Source organism: Loxodonta africana, chromosome 20, assembly GCF_030014295.1.
Source record: "Loxodonta africana isolate mLoxAfr1 chromosome 20, mLoxAfr1.hap2, whole genome shotgun sequence".
Taxonomy (NCBI): domain Eukaryota; kingdom Metazoa; phylum Chordata; class Mammalia; order Proboscidea; family Elephantidae; genus Loxodonta; species Loxodonta africana.
In genome coordinates this window covers 57,685,984-57,707,722 of record NC_087361.1, presented here as the reverse complement: position 1 = coordinate 57,707,722, position 21,739 = coordinate 57,685,984, and the positions used below count along the sequence as shown (strand labels likewise).

Here is a 21,739-nt window from a genome sequence, read left to right as displayed (position 1 = left end):
AAATATACCCAGGGTATCAAAGACGTAGTGCCAAAAAAGATAAAATACCTCATCAATAATTTTTATATTAATCATGTTAAAATGATAATGTTCAGATAAAAAATTGTGTTAAATAAAACACACTGATAAAATTAATTTCAATTATTTCTTATTTTTTTTAACCTGACCAGTTAAAAAATTTTAAATTGCGCAGTACATGGCTCACGTTATATTTCTCTTGGGCAGTGCTGCTCCAGAACAATAAAGAATGCCCACAGGGTTTAAGGCACCTTGTCAAGATCTAAAATGCAGTGCCCTCGTATCGATTCTGACTCAGAGCAACCCCACAGCGTTTTCAAGGCTGTGAATCTCTCCAGAAGCAGACTGCCACATCTTTCTCCCTCGGAGCCGCTGGTGGTTTTGAACAGCTTTGGCATCACTGGGAGCCTGTTGGAAATGCAGAATTCAGGCCCCACCTCAAACCTACTGAATCAAAATCTGCATTTAATGAGATCCCGGGAGGATTCTGACACCTAAATCCCGTTGCCGTTGAGTCCATTCCGAACCATAGTGACCCAAAAGGACGGAGTAGAACTGCCCCAAAGGGTTTGCAAGAAGAGCCTGGTAGATTCAAACTGTCAACCTTTTGATTAGCAACTCTAGCTCTTAACCATTACGCCACCAGGGTTTCTTTATGGAGAATTTAAAATTGAGTAACGCATAGCCTCACCTGCAAAGTGTACAAAACCTAGTGGTGATGCGTTTGTGTAGGGATGGGAATGAATTAGGGGAGAATAAGGCAGTTATACAGTTGGCTTTGAGGGGGCCAATAAAAGACACCCTGCTTGGCAGTGTCAGGAACCAACCATGAGACAGGCAAAGGAGACAAGCAGATGGGGGTCAAAATATCAGCTACGACACTGGTAGAACTTTTGGGGAACATGGCTTAGGTGTGTGGCTTCCTACCACTGAAACCCAGAACAGAGAGACTTGCTAACCAGTACACACATGGGCAGTGTCTCCCCAAAACGATCAGAGGAGAGGGAGGGGCTGAGGTATCCAAACTCGGCACATTAGCTTCCTATTGCTGACAAAGTAGCAAATTACCACAAACTCCGCAGCTTCAGCAGCTTATTGGCTCACAGTCTGTGGTCAGAAGTCTGGGTGGCATCACCTGGTCCCTGATTAGAGTCTCACCAGGCCAAAAACCAAGGTGTCGGCCAGGATGAGAAGGTTCTAGGAGGCTCTAGGGAAAAATCCTCTTCAAAGGTCATGCAGTTGTTGGCAGACTTCAGTCCCACACTGCTCTAGGACGGAGGACCTCATTTCCTTGGTGGCTATTGGCTAGGGACCACCCTCAGCCTCTAAAGACTGCTGCCCTCCAGTCCTTGCACATGGTTCCCTCCCTCTTCCAGGCAGCAAGTGCATCAAATAAGCCTTCTCAGGCTTCAGATCTCTGACTGCCCCTTCTGGCCCAGCTTGAGATAACGCTTTGAAAGGGCTTGTGTGACTAGATCAGGCTAACCTGGGTGATTTCTCTTTGGATTAACTCAGCATCGACAAATTACAAACCAAAACCAAACTCAGTGCGGTCCAGTTGACTCTGACTCGTGGTGATCCTATAGGACACAGTAGAACTTTCCAAGGCTGTAAATCTTTCTGGAAGAAGATTTTTCTCTCTGGGAGTGGCTGGTGGGTTCAGACCACCAACATTTCGGTTAAGAGCTGAGCGCTTTAACCACTGCACCACTAGGGCTCCTATCAACTCATTAGTAGCCCTAATTACATCTGTGAGATCCCTCTTGCCGTGGAGCATAACCAGGGCATGGTGTCTCATCAAAGCCGAAGTTCCAGGGACTAGGGTAGGAAATCTTGTGGAAGCCATTTTAGGATTCTTCTTACTACATCCAGTTCCTTCCCCCAAAGCTACCTTACCAGGTATTCCAGTCTTTTATGATGGAGGATGAATGAGGATATGGAGAGAGGCCAAGAGTTTTATGCTAATGAATGTCACTTCACATGGAAACATTGAGCCAGAGAAAAGGTGGTTTCACGACTTCCCTCTTACCCACTCCACCTCCCAGTATACTCAGATAGAGACAGCACAAATATATAGTTCAAAGGTCATGCAAGGGACATGGGAGAACACGGCAAAGCATACAGTTGGCCTTTGAAGGGAATTTCACCTGAGGTAGAGGGATCTGACCGATGCTCCAAGATGGGGACATGAAGTTGTTGTTAGGTGCCATTGAGTTGGTTCTAACTCATAGCGACCCCATATACAACAGAACAAAACACTGCCCATCCTGCGCTATCCTCACAATCGTTGTTATGCTTGAGCTCATTGCTGCAGCCTCTGCGTTAATCCATCCCGTTGAGGGTCTTCCTCTTTTTCGCCGACCTTCTATTTTACCAAGCATGATGTTCTTCTCCAGGGACCGATCCCTCCTAATAACATGTCCAAAGTATGTGTGACATTGTCTCGCCATCCTTGCTTCTAAGCATTCTGGCTGTACTTCCTCCAAGACAGATTTGTTCATTCATCTGACAGTCTACGGTATATTCATTACTCTTCGCCAACACCGTAATTCAAAGGCATCAATTCTTCTTAGGGCTTCCTTATTCATTGTCCAGCTTTCACGTGCATATGAGGTGACTGAGAAGGTCAGGCACACCTGAGTCCTTAAAGTGACATCTTTGCTTTTTAACACTTTCAAAGAGGTCTTTTGCAGCAGATTTGCCCAATGCAATATGTCGTTTGATTTCTCGATTGCTGCTTCCGTGGGTGGTGATAGTGGGGACATGAAGCATCAGCCCTTAATCCTAGAGGCCTGTGCTAAAGAGTCTGCACTGAGTTTAGGATTCCTTAGGGAGCATGAGCGTGACAAAGTCAACAGCCCTGTGGTGTGGAAGGTTAATCTAGAATTGCTCATGGAAGTAATGTTACTGCTGTTAGCTGCTGACTTCAACTCATGGTAACTCTATGTACAATATATTGAAGTGTTGGTCCTGGTCCTGTGTCATCTTCAGGATCACTGGCATGTTTGAGTCCATTGTTGAAGCCATTGTGTGCCACCTTTCAATCTAAGGGGCTTATCTTCCAGCACTATAGCAAGTCATATGCTGTTGTGCTCCACAGACTTCCACTGGCTGATTTTTGGAAGTAGATCACCAGGTCTTCCTTCCCAGTCTGTCTTAGTCTGGAGGCTCTGCTGAAACCTGTCCACCATGGTTGGCCCTGCTGGAATCTGAAATACTGGTGGCATAGCTTCCAGCATCACAGCAACACACAAGCCACCACGGTATGACAAACTGACAGGCAGGCAGTGGGTAAAATTAATTAGAACGCCTTTTTAAGAGACCTTTGCAAGGTATCTGCTAAGAGGTACTGTGAATTTTAACTAGAATGATGGCAGTGGGATGGGAAAGGGGGATAAATTATAACAAATAAATGAACCAAGAAAGAGGACTTGGCAACAGATTGATGAGAGGAAGGTTGAGGGAAATAAGGTCCAAAATAAATCCATGGATCAAAGTCTTGGAACTTGAAGAATTATTGAGGAAAACAAGAAGAACTGGTTTGAGAAAGGCAAATGTTAATTTTCTGAATTCTTAAACACACACACACCCCTCTTAACTTTGGGATTCCCTTCCTCCTGCCACTCCGCTCCCTCCCTTCTCCCCTCCCACAAGTTCCTACCTCCTCTGTCCTGTGTCCAGTCCACTCCTCCAGGCACTGTTCTCCATGTACACTGCCACCGCTCCCCTGAACCTCTTCTGGTGAAGGTTACCATGGGTCTCCCTAGAGACGAACCCAATGTAATATTTTCAGCCCTCATCTTCATGGCCTTTCTTTGGTCTTTGACACTGTGGGACATGCCTTTCCTTAAAGCTCCCAGCTTCCTTTGGTTCTCAGGCCCCATTCTCTCCTCCTTCTCTGGCTAGCTCAATCTCCTTGGTCATTCCCTCTTCTTCCGCTTCACTCATCTCTTAAGTGTTGATGTCCCTCAGCCTCCGTTCATGATATCGTCTCACTGGGCACACTCTTTGTACAATGGAAACTATCACAGCTATTCTGAGGATTCTCAAATCAATATTTCTACCCCAGGACCCTGAACTCCCAACTACCCATTAAACTTCAGCACTTGCTTTTTCCATAAATATATATAAGCACCTACAATTCTGTTCTGTACATCCAAAGCTGAATGCTGATACCAACCTCCAAACCCATCATGTCCTGGTCTAATCTGTCATGATGACTGGCATCTGGGCCAGAGGTTGTGGAGGTACCTTCCTCTCGCTGTCCTCAGCCCCCATGTTCCAGCTTCGTTGTTCCCATTGCTCCCACCTGGATTCAGAACCTCGTGGTCCCTTTCCCGAAAACTGCAGCACCTCTCCCATTCCTCATCTCTACCCTCCAATTCACCAGTCCACCTGGCAGATTTTTTTTTCTGAAACACATACTAATCGTGGTATTCTCAAGTTTTCAAGACTTTGATAGAACCCCACTGCCTTTGGGTTGAAATTCAGATTTCTTGCAGGTCATTAAGCCCTCTTGACCTTTCTATGTCTTCCAGCCTTGTATCACCCTAACCTGACCTCAAACCTACGTTCCAGCTACACTGGAATTGACACACTGGTCTCGTTCACAGGTTCATGCCTTCACTCACACTGAAACTTCTGCCTCAACTGCCTTCCCCTCACCCCTCGGCTCAGCTTCCTAAGGCTTCCTCCAACCCTCCAACCACCTGGTGAAATATGTACTCAACATTCAGGAATCAAATCAAATGCTACCCCTACTATGAACAAAGTCTTCCCTGAATCCAGCAGTGCTGCTGCCTCCTTTTCCTTCTATTCCCCCCTTCTACCCTCTATCTACTAGGGAGCCCTGGTGGTGCAGTGGTTAAGAGCTTGGCTACTAACCAAAAGGTTGGCAGTTAGAATCCACCAGCTGCTCCTTGGAAACCCTATAGGGCAGTTCTACTATGTCCTGTAGGGTCGCTATGAGTCAGAATTGACTCGATGGCAGCAGATTTGGGGTTTTTTGGATCCTCTCCCTGGACCTTGCACATGTGTCCACCAGTAGCCAAACACTTCTTTGCTCTATCTGTCCTTGGTTACCAATGAGCCTAATACCCTGCCTGGTACGTAGCACTACATGAATGTTGAAGGGAAGATCAAATACTTCATATCTGGGAAAGCCTAAAAGATGCCACTTTGAATGAGTGAAGGCAGGAAAAAACTAGAAAGCCATCTTATGTTTACTGTTAACTTAAAGGTCCCTCAGCCGAATGGCCCTTCCCATGCTCCTCAAACCCTGTGGTGACCAGGAACAACTTTAGCATGTGGCTCTTATGTATCTGAGACTGGCAGGGAGAAGTGTTTCAGGGGTAATTACTGATGGAGACCATACAGGGGAGGGTGAGGGTGAAAGATGAGATCTGAGCTTATTTTTCAGAACCCTACAAGGACACTCATAAAAAATGTATTAATTTGGGGGTCAAAAAGATACAGAGTTGACCATGCATATGAACATGGATATGGAGGTGCATGTGTGCACACAGAGGTCTTGACTGGAGCTCTGGACTCACTCACCTGGGTCAGATGCAGGCTGTTGACCTTGGGCAAGTTTCCTTACTTCTCTAAGCCTGAGGTTCCTCATCAGTTAAATGAGATTGTAACAGTGTTGTTGCAAAGATTAGATGAAGCAATGTATGTAAAGCATTTAGGACATTGCCTGGCATATAGTGAGCATTCATTGAGAGAGAGAGACAGACAGACAGAGCAATAGTTTGAGGATGAACCAGCCAGATTTAAGTTTTCCTCTCTCCTCTCACAGTTCAGCTTCTAGCACCTTTAGCAGCAGCTCTTAGACAAATCACTTCAAATCTCCACATTTGCGGCTTCACCTACAAAACAGCTTTCAACAGACAACATGAGCAGCTTTCAAAATCCATTCACTTTTGTGTACGTTTTAAGGATTTAAAAAAAAGCTTGGCTTTTCTCTCAGAATCTCTGAACTATTAGGTGTGTAGGTGAAAGCCCTGCTTCTCTCCCCTGCTTCTTCTGTTCCTTAGCCTCAGACGTGGAAAAACTTCTTGGGGTCTCCTTAGAGAATTTCCAGGGGAGCTGGCCTGGCTGGGTCTCTTCAGTATAAATCTGGCCGTCTGGTCAGTCTTACTATTGAAGATATTTCCTCCCGCTGATGCCTATTCAAGCTGAACTTGCCTAACTTGAGTATCTATTTCTTACCTTATCATTCATTACCAGTGCAAATAATTTTTCCCCTGCCCTGTTTTTAAAAACCCTTTATGGAGTCATTTTATATACTTGTAAACCGCAATCTTGGGGTTTTTTTTAGGATGTTCCTTCGAGACTGTGCATATTTAATTCCTCTCATCTTTCATCAGAGAGCAGCTCTCAAAACCCCTGATTATTTTGGTTGTTCTTCTCGGTTTGGTAAAAATGTAAGACGAAGGAGCTGCAGATCTTGTTCTCCTGCCTATTTCAACAGCGTCTGGAAATCTGAAGTAATTACCTCCTTTCTTATTTTTAAAGTTTTTTTTTTTTTTAAGTCATATTTTGCTGATATTGTGGAGTGCAGCTGAAAGCTGCAGGTCTGTAGTATTTGCTACGTTCGAATCCTAAGCCTTTGAAAAACGGTATTCCTTCCATGTTGCTCATTAGGTGATAACCACTATTAACATACAAGGCTGATGCAGTTATTTCAAACCCATAACCTTATTCGTAGGTCTTGAAGGGAGAAAGAAGCAGCATCATATACATTTGCTTAACGATTTACCTATCGCTGCCCAGGCAGCGCTGTGTATGGTAGGTGCTTTGTATTTGGAAATGACTATATGACGTAATTATTTCTGGTAATCATCTACACCATCTGTTATTTCAAAAACAAGAGGTTTTCACCTAAATAATCTAAGGAAGGTAGTGGAGTTGCTGCCCTTCCAGAAAAGGGGAAAAAAAGAAAGGGGAGCATATTTCCAAAATATCCTACCATTGGTGAAAGACTAAATGATCACGATGTTTTATTGGTTTGTTTCTTTTAGAAGACGCATTCCAAATTGTTTATTTCCATCGATTTAAAGAATATTCATATTTTTATTTTTTGCGTTGTGCCCCTGCTGTTTTACAGATTTTGAATTTTTTTTTTTTCGCATTAAGTTTGGCTCTGGTTTTATTTCACCTTGAATTCCAATTCATTCCTCCACCTTCTGGATCTATTTTAGTGTTTATTAAATAAATCACATTACGTCATACAGAAAAGTTAAACAATGTGCTTCTACGAAGGACAGAAGTTCAGTCTTAGCTAGCAGTGGAGAATACTGGTAGGAGGCACATATGAGTTCGGGCAGACATAGCGGTTTATTTTCTACTTGATGATTACTAATGTTTTAAGTTATTTTTGTGCCAAAGCTGTACAATATTTTATGAAACTCTCCAGTACCAAAAAGTTTGAGAAGCAATAAGCTATTAAAAGGGGGGGGGGATTAGTTTTTAAGCTTGCATTTACTGCAGTTAGAATGAAAACTCATCAAGTATCATTTAAGTCAGCATTTGCTGTCAATATATACATACAATTCTTTTTATTTCCCTAATTTCTATTCTTTCAGAATGTGTACATGGAATGAATCCTTCTAGAAATGCTCATGGCGTGTTAGAGTCCAAATTACCTTTTTTACATATAAAATCTATGTATCTATATGATTTTATGTATCTCCACATGTATCATGCCTCTCTATATATAGCTTATGACATAGTAACCAAATAATTAAGGCTTTTTTTTTTTTTTTTTTTTTGCTGATTCAAAAATACTTAAAAGCAGTTCTCCATATTGTAATGGCATGCCGTATAAAACCTTCCAATGAAACTTTAAATGATACACTCGGTTCTGCAGCGTTTACTACAGGTGCCGTCTGCTATTATTAAATGATTCTATACAACTCTCTCAAAAAGAAAAATACAGAGCGTGGCTTCTATCTGTTATAACCCAGTTTATTACCTTTGTTAAAGCAGCGGCAAGGCAAAATCTTTATGAGGGCAAAATGTTTACAAGGCATCCCTAAATTTAAATAAGATTAATTTAAAATTTGTCTTAGCTTGCTATTTGTGAGGTACACAACTGATTTAAGGAATTCGCGTGAAATAACCACACATCAGCCTCAAGGCCCCCTGAAAGCATTAGTACAGAGAAGGATTTAGTGGGAGAATTAAAGGAGCTAGTCCCCACAGTAATTAGATCTCAAACATGAAATAATCTCAAAGCTACTTCAGAGAAAAAAGTAAATTGAATTCCAATGTTCAGACGTGGACAGTGGGTAGGGCAGGTTATTTGTATAAGCATTAAATGTTGCCCCTCACTGAAAATGTTCTTTCCTGTGACATTAATACTAGCTGCAGCTTTTGGTTCGGTACTGCTAGCAAAATACATCCCCTGGTTTTCCTTGATTTTTTTAAATTGATTTCATTGGAAATGGAAATAGCTCTTTTAGAAATACCATTCCTCACACTACTCACAGACGAAGGATAATTTTGAATTAAGGAAATGGTTGAGATTCTGATGCCATCTTTATACATATTTTATTTTTGAGAGGAATTTGAAAGATCAAAAACGTAAAATATTTGAACATTTTCCAAGACAACCTATAATTAGATATTACCTAAAGTTGAAGAGAAAACGGTCAGTAACTGTTACTGTTTTCCCGTGAAACTGTCATTTTTCTTCCAACTCACCAAGTAACTACCTTGTCTTAATCCACTGTGGGTGCTTATACTCCTTTTCTGTTAGGCGCCTTTCTGGAACGTTCGGCCTGCAGCGACTGTGGCCGAAGCTGTCCTACAATCCAGCATCCGCCGGGCATATGGCTTCGTCGTCAGGATTCTCCGTCTTTTTATTATGAGAAGTAGATTTCAGTATTGTTCCAGGAGAGAGCTAGGAGTGCGTGTGGGAACGTTTCCTGCCCTTTATCTTATAGCGAGGCAGAGGAGGGGCAGTTCTGTCCCGCCGCTGCACTCAGCTTTTTTGGTGGGAAAGAATTCCTCGCTTCGCACACGGGGTTACCAGACTTTTTAAGCTTTGTAAAAAGCCCTCAAACCAAGGGGTCCCCGGTACCCGTTAGTCGAGCCCCAAGCCGCCTGCTTCCTACTCATTTTAATCTCTTGATAAGGAACGGGCAGTGGAGTTTTTTGTTTCTGGTTTTCAAGTGTTCACCGCCAAGCGCATTTGTAACCTGCGCAGGTCCGGGGAAGCCCATATGCCCGGCGGCCCGGTCCAGAATAAACGAGCAAACGCGTTCCTGACAACATGTTGTGGTGGATGCAGTGGTCTGGACTATCTTATCCACTGAAACGCCCAGCTGCTCAGCGCCCACCCGTGCCGCGGTTGAAAAGGCTACCCTTGCGCGCCTACGCAGTAACTAACTTTCCACACGAAGGGGCGAACTTGGGCCTGGCCGCCGGGGACACTCAGCGGAGGCCAGACCCGAGGGCCTCCAGGATTTAGGGATTTTAGGCAAAGCGCCCGCTCTCTCCAGAAGCCCTCGCAGACCTGCCTTGCCTGATCCGCGATTACCGAGCACACTTTTGCCCCTTAACACTCCCATACCCCTTCCTCCAACTCGGGGGTCCCTGAGGTGCGCTTAGCGGCGCCCCCCGCCCGAGCCCTCGGCCGGCTCATGGGGAGGCCGAGGCGAGTGAGGTTCCACTCGCCCGCGCTCGCCTCCGGAGTGGGCAGCGTCGGAGCCCGGACAGAGGAGCGGAGGGCGGGAGGCTTTGTAAATGATGCAATCTACTGGAGAAGGTATTCGCAGTCTGCAGTCGCTCGGCCAAGGTGAAGGGAAAGCGGACGTTTGGGGTCTTTAAACCTGAAATGGACCTTCTTCGAAATCATTATAAAGAAAAACACACACACAAAAAGTTTACTTCCCGATACCAGAGACCACTGACACACAAAATGCAGTTGAGTGCACGAGGGTCCCGGGTTCCAGCCCCGCTCGAGGAGAAGCGCGCCAGGAAGGAGGCAGCCGAAGCCGGCGAGTGCGCGCCCCTGTCCAGGAGCACGGGCAGCCCTGGGGTGCGCAACGCGGCGTTTGGGCAAAGGGGCTTCGAATAGAGAACCCCGCCTCGGGCGTGGCTGGGGAGCCAGCACAGCCTGCCAAGCCGGGACTGGGTTCCGGACCGGGCCAGCTGCGGCTCCGCCGCCTGGGACGCGGCCGCTCAAGCGGGCGTCTCCCTTCGGCTCTCCCCAAACTCCAGTTCTTACAGCCGCGCCCGCCGGCCAACCGTGCCGTCGGAGCGTTCCCGGGCGCCGGGCGGCCAGCGAGGGCGGCTGCTGCCCCCTGGCGTCCGCCTGGCCCGCGCGCCTCCCCGCGGGGCCCCCTCCCGGACGCTCTGCGCAGCCCGTCCGGCCCCGCGGCGCCTGCTGGGCCTGGTGAGGCAAGGGGCCGGCGCCCAGGCCGCCCGAGAAGTCCGCGCGCGGCGGGGGGTGACAGTGGCACCCCAAGATCCCGCCAAGTCTCCCCCGGAGCGGAGTGGGAATGAAGGGGCCGCTTGTGGGAGGGGGCGCGAGGGTCCCCGCAGGGACGAAGAACCCCGCGGGGGCGGAGAGGGGGCGGAGGAGCCCGCGGGCAGATTTAGGGGGTCCTCGGCTTTTTTTTTTTTGTGGGAGATGGGTCCCGCAAGGGGGTGTGAAAGGTCCCGCGGGGTGGCGTATGAGCCGTGCGCGCCCGGCCCCGGGCGGAGGCGGAGCCGGTTAAGCTCCATGAAAATGCGCGCGGCGCCGCGGGGACGGTGCCGGCGAAGTTCCCGCCAGCGCCCAAAGCCGGGGGTGGGTTCGGCACCCGGGCCGCTCGGGGGCGGAGCCCAGGCCGTTTCCGGGGGACCCAGAGTGGGTGAGGGGCTCGGGCGACCTGCGGCCGCAGGGGTCCCGGCGCTGAGGACAGGGGCGAGCCGGGCGGATGCTCCCAGCTTGTTTCCAGTCGCTGGTTCGTTTGGCTTCTGACAGGGAACCCCTCTGCCCTTGGCTAAGCACACTCAGCCGCAGAGAGGCGCGCGCCGTAACTAAGCCGCAGCCCAGACGCGGCGACAAACACCAATTAAAGAGAACCGGAAAGAAACTAGAAACACCAAAGCCCTGGTGTGGAGCCTGAGAGCCGTCAGGCCTCATCGGAAGCACCAGCGCCCCTTTGCTGCAGCTGCAAGCCGGCCGGATCGGCTCTGCGGATCGGTCCCCGGCCCTCGGGCCCCTCGCGGCCCAAGCCCACCCCTGCCGGGTCTCCCGGGCGCGCGGGGCGCCTCCGTCCGACGGGCCTCCGGTCCCGAGCCGCCCTGGGCGCGGTGTGCGGTCCAGTCCCTCCCCGGGCCGTCCGGGCCTCCTCCTCCTCCTGGGTCCCCGGGGCCGCGGCAGCCTCCGGCGCCGCTGCGCACCGCAGCCCCGAGCGGGCAATCGCGCAACCGTGCGCGTTGGCAAAGCCGCAAGGCCGGGGCCCGCACCTGGGCGGGGCCTCGCAACGCCCGGGCCTGCGTGGGTAAAGGTGCGGGCGCGCGGGGCGGCCGCGGACTCGCGGCCCGGACTGCGTACAGTAGCGCGCGGCGGCGGCGGGGGCGCGCGGGCCAATTCCAGGAGCCGGCGGTCGCGAGCCGCGCCCTGGCTGATACCGGAAAGGCGTGTGATTGGCCGGCGGCAGCCCCTATGCAAACGAGCTGAGGGAATGGAATTCCTCGGGCCGGGCTTACAGTAAAAGCATGTTCATTTCCAGGCACTCTCATTCATAGAGCCAGCGGGCGCAGGCGGGACGGGCGCCCCGCGGCCGGACCCAGCCAGGGCACCACGCCGCCCGGCCCTGCGCCGGCAGGCACCTCTTTCCGGGGCTCCCGGGAACGCCAGAAGAACTCTCCTTGACCTGCGTTGGAGCTTCGATTTTTTTCGTCTTACTTTTGAATGTGCTGGCTCCTAGGCTGGTTGTTTCAACTTCTTGCCGACCGTGAACTTTCCCCGGTTGTTTCCTCTGACAACTGCGGAAGAAAGTGCGCGCGGCTTCCAGGCGAGCTGTGAAGCAGCGTGTGCGTGGCAGGGTGTGTGGGAGAGTGTGCGCGCGTGTGTCAGCAGAGCCTCCTCGTCTGCCCCGACCTGTGCCGCGGGGCTTCCGCGCACGGTGGCCTCCACCTGCTGCGAGTCCGCGGTGCTCGTGGGTCTTTGCGCGTTTGGGCATTTCAGCCGCCGGCGCTGGGGCGACATTTGAGGACGATCGCCTCGCTGTTGCCCAAGTCGGGGCTGACTCACCGAGCCCATGTAGACAGTGGCTGGCTTCCGAAGAGTGCGTGTCTGCGTGCGTGTGACCGCTGCGGCTGAACCCCACCAAACCGCAGGAGAAGCCACAAGCCTACCCAACATCCCCAAACCCCAGTTCTCAGATGTGGAGACTTGTACCCTGAATATCGTCGACTTGGACTTTTTTTTTTTTTTTTTTTTTAAGATTAGAGAGAGATCTTTGAAAAGCTGAATATTCTGCACTGAGCGTTTTGTCAGAATTTATTGCGAGAACATGACAAGAACTTCTAGCCCAGCCCTGCTACAACTACTGAAGCTGATTTTCAAGGCTACTTAAAAAAAAAAAAAAAAAATCAGCCGCGAACATTAATGGATTTCTGTTGTGTTTAAATTCTCTACAGATTGTATTGTAAATATTTTATGAAGCAGAGCATATGTATATATTTATATATACGTGCGTATACATTAGTGACGTGACCTTTGAAAGTCGCAGCCCTTACTTTTGAGGACCGAAGCCGGTTTTGCCTGTTAAAAGTGGCTCTGTGTATGGAAGACACTAGCGTATTTTGTGTTCTGTTGGGACTTTAGAAAGAAAGAAAAAAAAATCACCTGGAAAAAACTGACAGACAATCAACTACTGGAACTTCCAAATTATGTATTTGCTGGCCCTTTTTTTTCTGCTCTCCTCTTGAGTATTTAGGAAGTGTTTGGGAGCTTTGCCTCCGGGAACTTTTCTAACAGCCAAAGACTGAACTCGAACTTTAAATCAAGACGCAGACGGAGATCGTCTCCCCTGGCATCTGACTTTGGATTCTGGTCGCCCACTTTTTAGCGCACTAAGCGGTCGACCGGTCGGAGCCGGGCCTGGGTCTGAGGCCGCTCGGCGTCGTTAGAACTTGTCTCCTCCTGGACTCTTCACTCGCTCGCCCCCGCCCCCGCCCCCGCCCCAGCCCCCTGCAGCAGTAAAGGCCCTTGAACTTGTATGTTGGTCTCTCGGGAGCTGCTGGCTGAGGATCCGCGCCCCAGTCGCCATTTGGTACGAGCTGTTTGCAGGGTCCTAACTCAATCGGCTTGTTGTGATGCGTATCCCCGTAGATGCCAGCACGAGCCGCCGCTTCACGCCGCCTTCCACCGCGCTGAGCCCGGGCAAGATGAGCGAGGCGCTGCCGCTGGGCGCCCCGGACGCCGGCGCCGCCCTGGCCGGCAAGCTGAGGAGTGGCGACCGCAGCATGGTGGAGGTGCTGGCCGACCACCCGGGCGAGCTGGTGCGCACCGACAGCCCCAACTTCCTCTGCTCCGTACTGCCCACGCACTGGCGCTGCAACAAGACCCTGCCCATCGCTTTCAAGGTACTCGGCTCGAGGGGGTGGCGGGCGGGAGGACAGGCGGAGGCCGGTGAAGGCCAGGGGCGAGCGCCCAGGGCAGCGGCCCGGCGGGCGGGGCTGGGGTCTAGAACCCGGCGGGTGTTGCCCCCCATGGCCCCTGGTCCAGCCCAGCGCGCTCGGGACGCTGGGGATGCTGCGTTGCCGTGGCGACCCTCGGGAGACCCGCTTCGGCGCTCTCGGGCTGCCTACCGAGAGGGCTGGAAAAAATGAGCATGCTCCCAAGGACATCACTGAAGGCCCCTAGGGGACTCCCTGGCAGGGGTCCTGATCTTAGCTGCAAAGTAGGGAAGTTGTGGCCGAGCGGGAGCGAGCCCGTCTGCTTCCACGCTGCTCCCCCACCTCTGGGTTGACACCCAAACCATTTTGTCTTCCTCAGACGAAGACACCAGGAAATAAAACAGAGGCTCTGTTATACCTTCAGGTCAGTGAAAATAAACTGACATGGAACACTGGTTTCCGCCCCCCACACCCTCTTCTCTAGCTGCCCCATAGGAATTAGCATGTCCAAAGTCCACCGCAGGAGTAGGTAAGTTTGCAAAAGTTTTCCGGAGAGTTTTGCGAGCTTCTAGCCTGTCCCTGCCAGATACCTCTAGCAGCGAATCCTGTTCTTTTCCTGGAACCTTCCTGAACCTTATCTCGGGCTCACCTAGATTAAACCCCGGGCGGCAAAAGGTGACAAGGCTGTCTTCTGGAGCCGGGAGGTCGAATGTGCGGGCGTTTCTGTCTGAGGAGGAGCGGCTTACACCAGGCAGCTCCAGCCGACCGGCTTCTGAGGTCTCCCTTCACTTTTCACCCCTAATATTTCCCTGGCTTTAAGCTGCTTCTGAAAACCTTGGCCTTCCATGGGGATACATAAACATCCTCCGGCGGCTTTTAACAACCATCCACCACCTTGGTAGCAAGCAGTAGAAATTTTATTTCTGCCGTGGGGACCCTGTTATTCTGTCTTGGGTGGGTTTAAGAAAGGGCAGCTTTTTACAGCTATCACTGCCATCATTTCCTGTTAATTTAAAGGGCTAAAGAAGGCAGGTGACTCCAGCTGTGAAGATTGGCTACTTTTTTATTTTAATCTGGTAAAATAATTGCCCCCTTTAAGAGGTGATTAATTTAATGTAAGCTTTTTTTATTTGTAGGCCTTTGCTGGATCTCGATCTAATTACAATGAACAATGTTCATTTTAAAAAGTACTGTCAGGGTTCATTATTTTTAAGCTTTATACACCTTCCGAACTGAGATTGTGGTTTCTAAAACAAAACAAACAGAATCTGTCATTGGCTATATCTCTGGAATTGCCCCCTTTTCACTCAGTTTTTGAAAGCAGTTTGTGGGGGGAGGGGAATTGAGGAAAAGGAGTACAGTGGGGAGTCAGCTACTGGATTCTTTCCCTTTCCTTCCTCCAGTCATCTAAATTTGGGGTTGGGGACCCATTTCCATTTTAATTCACCCTCATTGAGAGGGGACCTTTGGGACTGGGCCCAGGGCTCACTCCCAGACAACAGCAGCTCATCAACCCAAAGGGCCATTTAAATTGGGTGCCCCTGAGGGAGTGGATTCCAAGGAGCCTGGGGCTTCCTTAGGGGAAAATCAGGGTCTCTTCTGGATTCTCCTGCCTCTGTCAGGGAACCTATACCCAAATAGGTGAAAACATGAAATGATTAATAAGGAATCTTCAGGAGACGAAACTATGTAGTTTCTCAAGCCACCCCATGAAAGTTAATTTATTTTCTTCTAAAAGAAGGAAAATTCATATAAATGGCTTTCATGAGCCATCAGGGAATTTCTTTTAGCAGAAATCCTAATAACTGTAGAGGTTTCCTTTTGAAAATGACTTTTGACCTTTACTTTTTTTTTTTTATCTTAATTTGTTTTACTGAGTGAGAGTCTGTAGGCTGCTAAAAATCAAGGTGTCTATGTCTTGTGAAAAGGTTGAAGTGGGTCTTGAGAACATTTGGGGGAAAGGAAAGGACAGCAGAGAAATCAGGCCACTTGATTAATATCTATCAACGCCTCCCGGTAGAGAGAGGCCTCTTCCTGAAGCCCTGCTCATTGCATAAGTGAAAGAGGAGACAAATTTTTCAGTGAGTGAGTAAACGCCAAAGTTAGGATAAAAGCAAGCGAGCCTTCAGAACGTGACTGCACTCCGACCGATTTAATGTGTCGCTGACTCCACTCTGCACCCCGAGTACCCACCCCCACCAGTTTCTACTTTAACATTTGGATTTTAGATGAGCCTCAGTCTCTCAGTCCCTCTAAGACATTCATCAGTAAAAAAATCATTATATCCCTTATCATAAGGAGAGAAAATGGCAAAGAATGATGAGATCTGATGATAAAGATAAGCAGAGCCTTCAGGTGCTTCCTTAGGAGTCTTCTGAAGTCCTACGCCTGAATACCCTGCTTTAATCTTTGGAAATAAGGGAGATTTAAAATTATGAATTTTCTTTAAAATAGATTGAAATCCTAATTATTTATCCTGCACCCCAACCTGCCCCCCCCATGAAACACCATTATTTTAGCGAAGGAAAAATACATATTTTATTACTGAGAAAATCTGAAATTTGCTACAGTTAGCCGGTAGTTATGGGAGTAGCCTTAAAAAGCTGGTTGAATGACTTAGGGTGTATTTTGGAATAGTATACTGTTACAGTTGTTTAGGCCCTGGCACCTCAGAGCCTTCAGTAGCGATATTTAGAGACCCTGGATGCTTGTTCTTTTCATAAGAAAGAAATCAGTGATGTTTCTGTCAGTAAGATCACCGTCCCCAGCTGTACATTAAACATCATCTCAGCTGAACTCTGAAGTTCCATTCCACAGCTTTCTTTGAAACACTGGAACATTAAGGGATTTGAATGAAGCGAATTGTTAACTGTAATTTCAACCCAGTGAGAGTTGATTTCAAATGCCAGCTTGAACTGTGAACGGCTGGTGTACACAGAAGGGCTGATACTTTGCCCAACTTCCTGATTCTTTAAGAACAGAGAAGTAAAACAAAATATGAGATATCATCGCCAGCAAGTCCCATCTTGTCTGTTTGGTCTCCGTTAAAATGTAAATGTTTGTGTTGCCCTACCTATTGTTACAGATTTCCATCCCAGTTGTTCCTTTTCTCTGTTTGAAGTTAGGTATTTTTTCATTCTCTTCATACTGCCTATCAGTGACAAAATCTCTATCAAATTAGTAGAAATGTTAGTTTTGAATATTTTTGACTAATCTAAAATGTGCTTGTTAGTGACTGAATGGTGTGCTTTATTAATGAAATTTCCCTGGATTTAATATTGTCCCTGTCCCTCCCCTCCCCCCAATTTCCTTGAGCAGCCAAATACGTTTGATTCTTACCTCATTAGAAAAAGGGGGGGGGGATAGTTAAATCCCTAATTTTTCTTTCTTCTTTTTTTTTTTTTTTTGAGTCTTAATTCCAACGTCAACAACCTTTTAAACTTTAGCGGCCATCATTTTATTCTCGATTTGTTTCTACTTGGTGAAGGTCTCATGAATTCGCCAAATTACTAATGAGGATAGCGTTGGACAGATGAGAGGGGCGCAGACGTGGAGCTCTGTGAAGGGAACCCCAGTAGGAGGAAGGTGATTTCCTTATAAAACGAGATTTATTTATTTTAACTTCTTTACAGATTCAGCCCCAACAATGAGGTATTCAGTTTGAAAAGCATGTTGTTGATCCAGCCCCTGTATTACTCACTGAATGTTGAATTAAAATAGAGAAGCCTGGGTCACCACAGGGAGATGGGGAAGGAGGAAGTAAAAATCTATGTTCAATGAGGGCATTTCAACACTGTGAGCTAATTTTACAGAGGGAAGTGAAAATCATGAAAAACGGGAAAATTTTCAAGAGACAGAAAAGAGCAAAATAAAGCAAGCACATTTTGTGGGAATAGGAAAAAATGACAACAATAAGCTGATATGTAACTGATCAGGGAGATTTATTTCAATTTTTTTTTGGAAACAAAAGGGAATTGTCCTATTATTGCTCTTAATTAAAAGGCAACAACAACAAACCGCCTATAATGGGAACTAAATGCCTAATTAGAGGATGCTTAGGGAATAAATAGCAGTGTTTTAAAATACGCTTTATAGAAAATAATTGGAGGGAATGATTAAAAAAAAAAAATTAAAGCCCCAGATCTTGTTTGACAGTGCGAGGTGGGTAAAGTAGCTGAGGAAAATGGCCGCCAGTTGCCTTGTGCTGCCCGAGGAGTGGTGTTGGGGTTGGAAGTTGCTCATCCCCCATCCTGAGTTGGTTTATTTTCTCTGTCATACTCCTTAGCACCCAAGAGCTGAACTACTTGTGGTGCATGAAAACACCTGGACAGTCACCTGGAGGACATAGGCAAGGGCAAAGACTAAGCAGACCCTGCAGATGGGAGTTTTCAGGAACTGGACTTTGATATCATGCAAAGTGGGTCTGTGGGAAACTGACTGATTTACCTTTAGAAAAAGAGGACTGAGAATGTAGTACTTACAAGAAACTAGGTAGCAATTACTAGGTAAAAGTGGAAGCTTGAAATAGGGGAAGGATAATCACAATAAAGATTTATTACCATCACCAGCTCCAAAACAACAACAAAAAAGATTATATACTCAGAATGAATAGCCAAAATTTCACTACTGAGAAGGCGCCATGAAGAATGTCAGAAATTATGGGATGAAATACAGCTCGGAGCATTTTGATTTGAAATCCTGTGACCACCTTGAAAAACAGAAACAATGGAAATATAGCCAATGATAAGTGTCTAGACCAAGAAAACAGTTTCTGGAGGATCCAATGATGGCCAAAAAACATGCTACTACATGCAGCATCTTCACCCCAAGCCCTATGATCCTTTTATCTTGAAATTACTGTTGTTTTTTAAATTACCTGAGTATCAAAAATATTTATCTAACCAGTTGTCTTCAATAACCCTGATAAGAAATCAATACCTATTCAATTATATTGAAGGAATCCTTCTTCAAGATCGGGTAGGTTTGGAGAAAACTTCAGTCACCCATGAGGACATATTAGCACATATATGGCACTCACAATGTAAAAACGTAACCCAAATCCACCCCTGAATTGAGGGGAGTGTCTAAAGGCAGGAATCCCTGTTCTCTGAGATTTGTTGACTTAATAATTAGTCATAAACAAATAATAGATTTCTGATTTTTTTCCCCTTGCATGCCAGAGTTTAAGTTCTACCTGCTGGTGAAACCCAAGATAGTCGAAATGAGTAGGGGATAGCAAACAGAAACTAGTGGGGGGACAACTTACGTCAGTCAAGAATCATCAACTCAGTTGTAAAGATCAAATTTAATTTTGGAGAAGTTTGAAAACCTAGATGTTAAAGACCGGGCCCTGTTAGGCCCACCAGTTGAGGTCTGGGAAAGTGGAGGAGGGTTTAGTTTATAAATTTAAAAAAAACAAGAACATTTCTGCTTTTTACATGTAAGGAGCTAAGAAGAGACGGCCATGTGTTGAGAGGGCGTAGCTTCTCAAAGTCGTTGCTGTCGTTAGCCATGTCGCAGCTGTATGTTGTGACCTGACACAGCTTGATTAGGCGAACACCAGTAAATATTGCATTATTTGAGAATTTATATCTAATTGTGCATAAATGGTATGAAATCTTCCCGTTAATGACTTCTCTGTTGTTTTGCTTATGATCGCTATTCCTTTGCAAACTAAAAAGTATCATCTAATCTAAGCTTCATGTTAGAGCCATTACAGCATACATGGCATAGTTTATGCATAACTTCCCTGACGTCTGCCTTTGTTCCTTGACTGGTATTTAGGTGGTGGCTCTGGGTGACGTTCCAGATGGCACTCTGGTCACTGTGATGGCCGGCAATGATGAAAACTACTCGGCCGAGCTGAGAAATGCCACCGCGGCTATGAAGAACCAAGTCGCAAGATTCAATGACCTCAGGTTTGTCGGACGGAGTGGAAGAGGTATGTGTCTGTCAGAACTGAACCCCTAACACGAAGCTTTCCCATGGCGACAGCCCTGGCTTTCAAAACTCCCAAGCAGTTTCTCTGACAGAATCCCTAGAAACGCGGTCCTTCGTGTGGTCGTTTCTGTGATGTCAAGATTTTTTTTAAATATTTGTTTAGTATTTAATATTTTTAACAAAATCAAGCTTTATATTATTGGTTTATTATTGAGTTGATAAGACTGATGGGGACATGCAAAGCCTGAATGTGTCTGTGACAAGTGACAGAATTTCCAGTGATCATTTGTAATAATTTTAAGGGGCATGTAATGTGTGAAAGCCCTGGTGGCGTGGTGGTTAAGTGCTCCAGCTGCTAACCAAAAGGTCGGCAGTTTGAATCTAGCAGGTGCTCCTTGGAAACTCTATGGGGCAGCTCTACCTTGTCCTATAGGGTCGCTGTGAGTTGGAATCGACCCAATGGCAACCAGTTTTTGGTTGAATGTGACGCGTGGTATTGAAACATGGTTTGGTTTCCAGCAAGTGTATCTTTTTCTGGTAAAATATGAAGAAATAGTGCTAATACCATTCTGGTTTGGTCAAGTTGATGCACTGTGACCTTCCTATTGTATTTCTTCTAAAAGCCTCATTATTATTTGGAGGGAAGGGGTTGGACCAGTTACCGCTTTTAGGGTCCTAATAATATTAAAGACTGGATTACCCAAAGGAACCACTGTATCAGCCTTGCTCCAGGTGTGATTTTGTTTTTCCTTGCTTTTAGCCCCCTCTCAAAGTACTAGAGCAGAGAGAGGAATCTTGGCTCATTGTGATCTCCTCTGGCTTCCACTTATTTTCAAGAGTTGTGTTTGTATCGTGAGAACCTTAGTCATAATTTATAAATGGTAACAAGTATTAGAAGTCTAATTGAAGGATGTAGGATAGCTTATTATGAAAATCTCATTTTTGTAATACAGCATTGAATAAGCTTGCACATAAAAGTTATTTCAAGTATAACAAAAGAACTTACGATAAATACCTAAAAGACAATAGATTGTTTTTGTATTGAAAAAATAAAAGTATAACCAGGGGACATCACTGACCACCCCTCTTTGCAGAGACATTCAAAAACAGAGGAAAGCCTGTGTTCTCAGGGAATTTGATTAATCCAAGAGGGGACAGGGGTGGGTCTGTTTTGAATTTTTGGCCCTTGTTGTTGATATCCCAGCTCTCTGGAGCCTTTTCAAAATAGAATAGCTGGAGAAAATAAAAACTTACAACGTGATTCAAAATGTATGTTCACAGCACCAACTTTGTTAATAATAGGGCAATGAAAAGAGGATTCTATCCACTTATTGAAAGCATGAGTGATGCTACAATGTATAAAGACATAAGTCACTAAACGGGTTCACACGTTATATTAAGAGTCCCCGCCTTTCAGTAAATGGAATTTGCATTATGACTCAGAGATGTGTGTTTGGGAAACATCTTGCAGGCTTCGGAGGAGTAGCTGGCAGAGCGGGTGAGAAGCCAATAAAAGACAAAGGCCCCGCAGCCTGCTCCATGCCCACCAGCCTAGCGAACAATCTTAATTCAGCTCTCGCAGGTTCCCAGTACTGTGAATCAATAGCTGCGTCTCATTTGGTTGTTCCTCCAGAGAAAATATTGTTTTCATAATCCGCATCTGTGTGGGTCTCTGTGTCGGGCTGGAGTTATCAAAGTTCTGGAAATGACTTAATGGCCCATGCCAGTGACATTTTCCCATAAGAAGTCAGCGGTGGCTTTCTGGCAATGCGCAGTGAGCTGGCGATGATAAAGAATGAGGTTTTGAAAGCTGCATGCTTCCTTTTCTGGCTCCAAGGGCTGCTCAGCCCCTAGCTGGCCATTGCTGTTTGGAGTAGGTGACTAACAGAGCTGGTGTTTACTTGGGTAACCGTGAGCTGTTTCCCCAAGGTGTGGATTGTTTGCGTTGGGCTGCACGGTTTGTGCCAGCATGTCCTTAAGGCTGGGTTATCTTCCGATACCCTGGAACAAGAAAAAAAATTAATTGAAATGCCACAAATGGACAATATCTGTTTTGAACAGGCTCTGCTTCCCACGGGTGATAATAAGCAATCAAAAAGACAGAAACCCTAATAGAACACTTGACCCAATTATGGTCTTGAGTGATTGTCTTTTG

General features: G+C 46.9%; 1 protein-coding gene across 3 annotated transcripts in view; it reads left to right on the top strand.

The window, feature by feature from the left end:
• Positions 1-21,739, top strand: part of RUNX1 (RUNX family transcription factor 1) — a 305,359-nt gene that overhangs the window by 174,945 nt on the left and 108,675 nt on the right. For all 3 annotated transcript variants that reach the window (XM_064273230.1, XM_064273229.1, XM_064273228.1), the window contains exons 3-4: positions 13,358-13,611; positions 19,429-19,585. In XM_064273230.1, the coding sequence (XP_064129300.1) occupies positions 13,358-13,611; positions 19,429-19,585 (411 nt within the window). The remainder of the gene's footprint in view (positions 1-13,357; positions 13,612-19,428; positions 19,586-21,739) is intronic.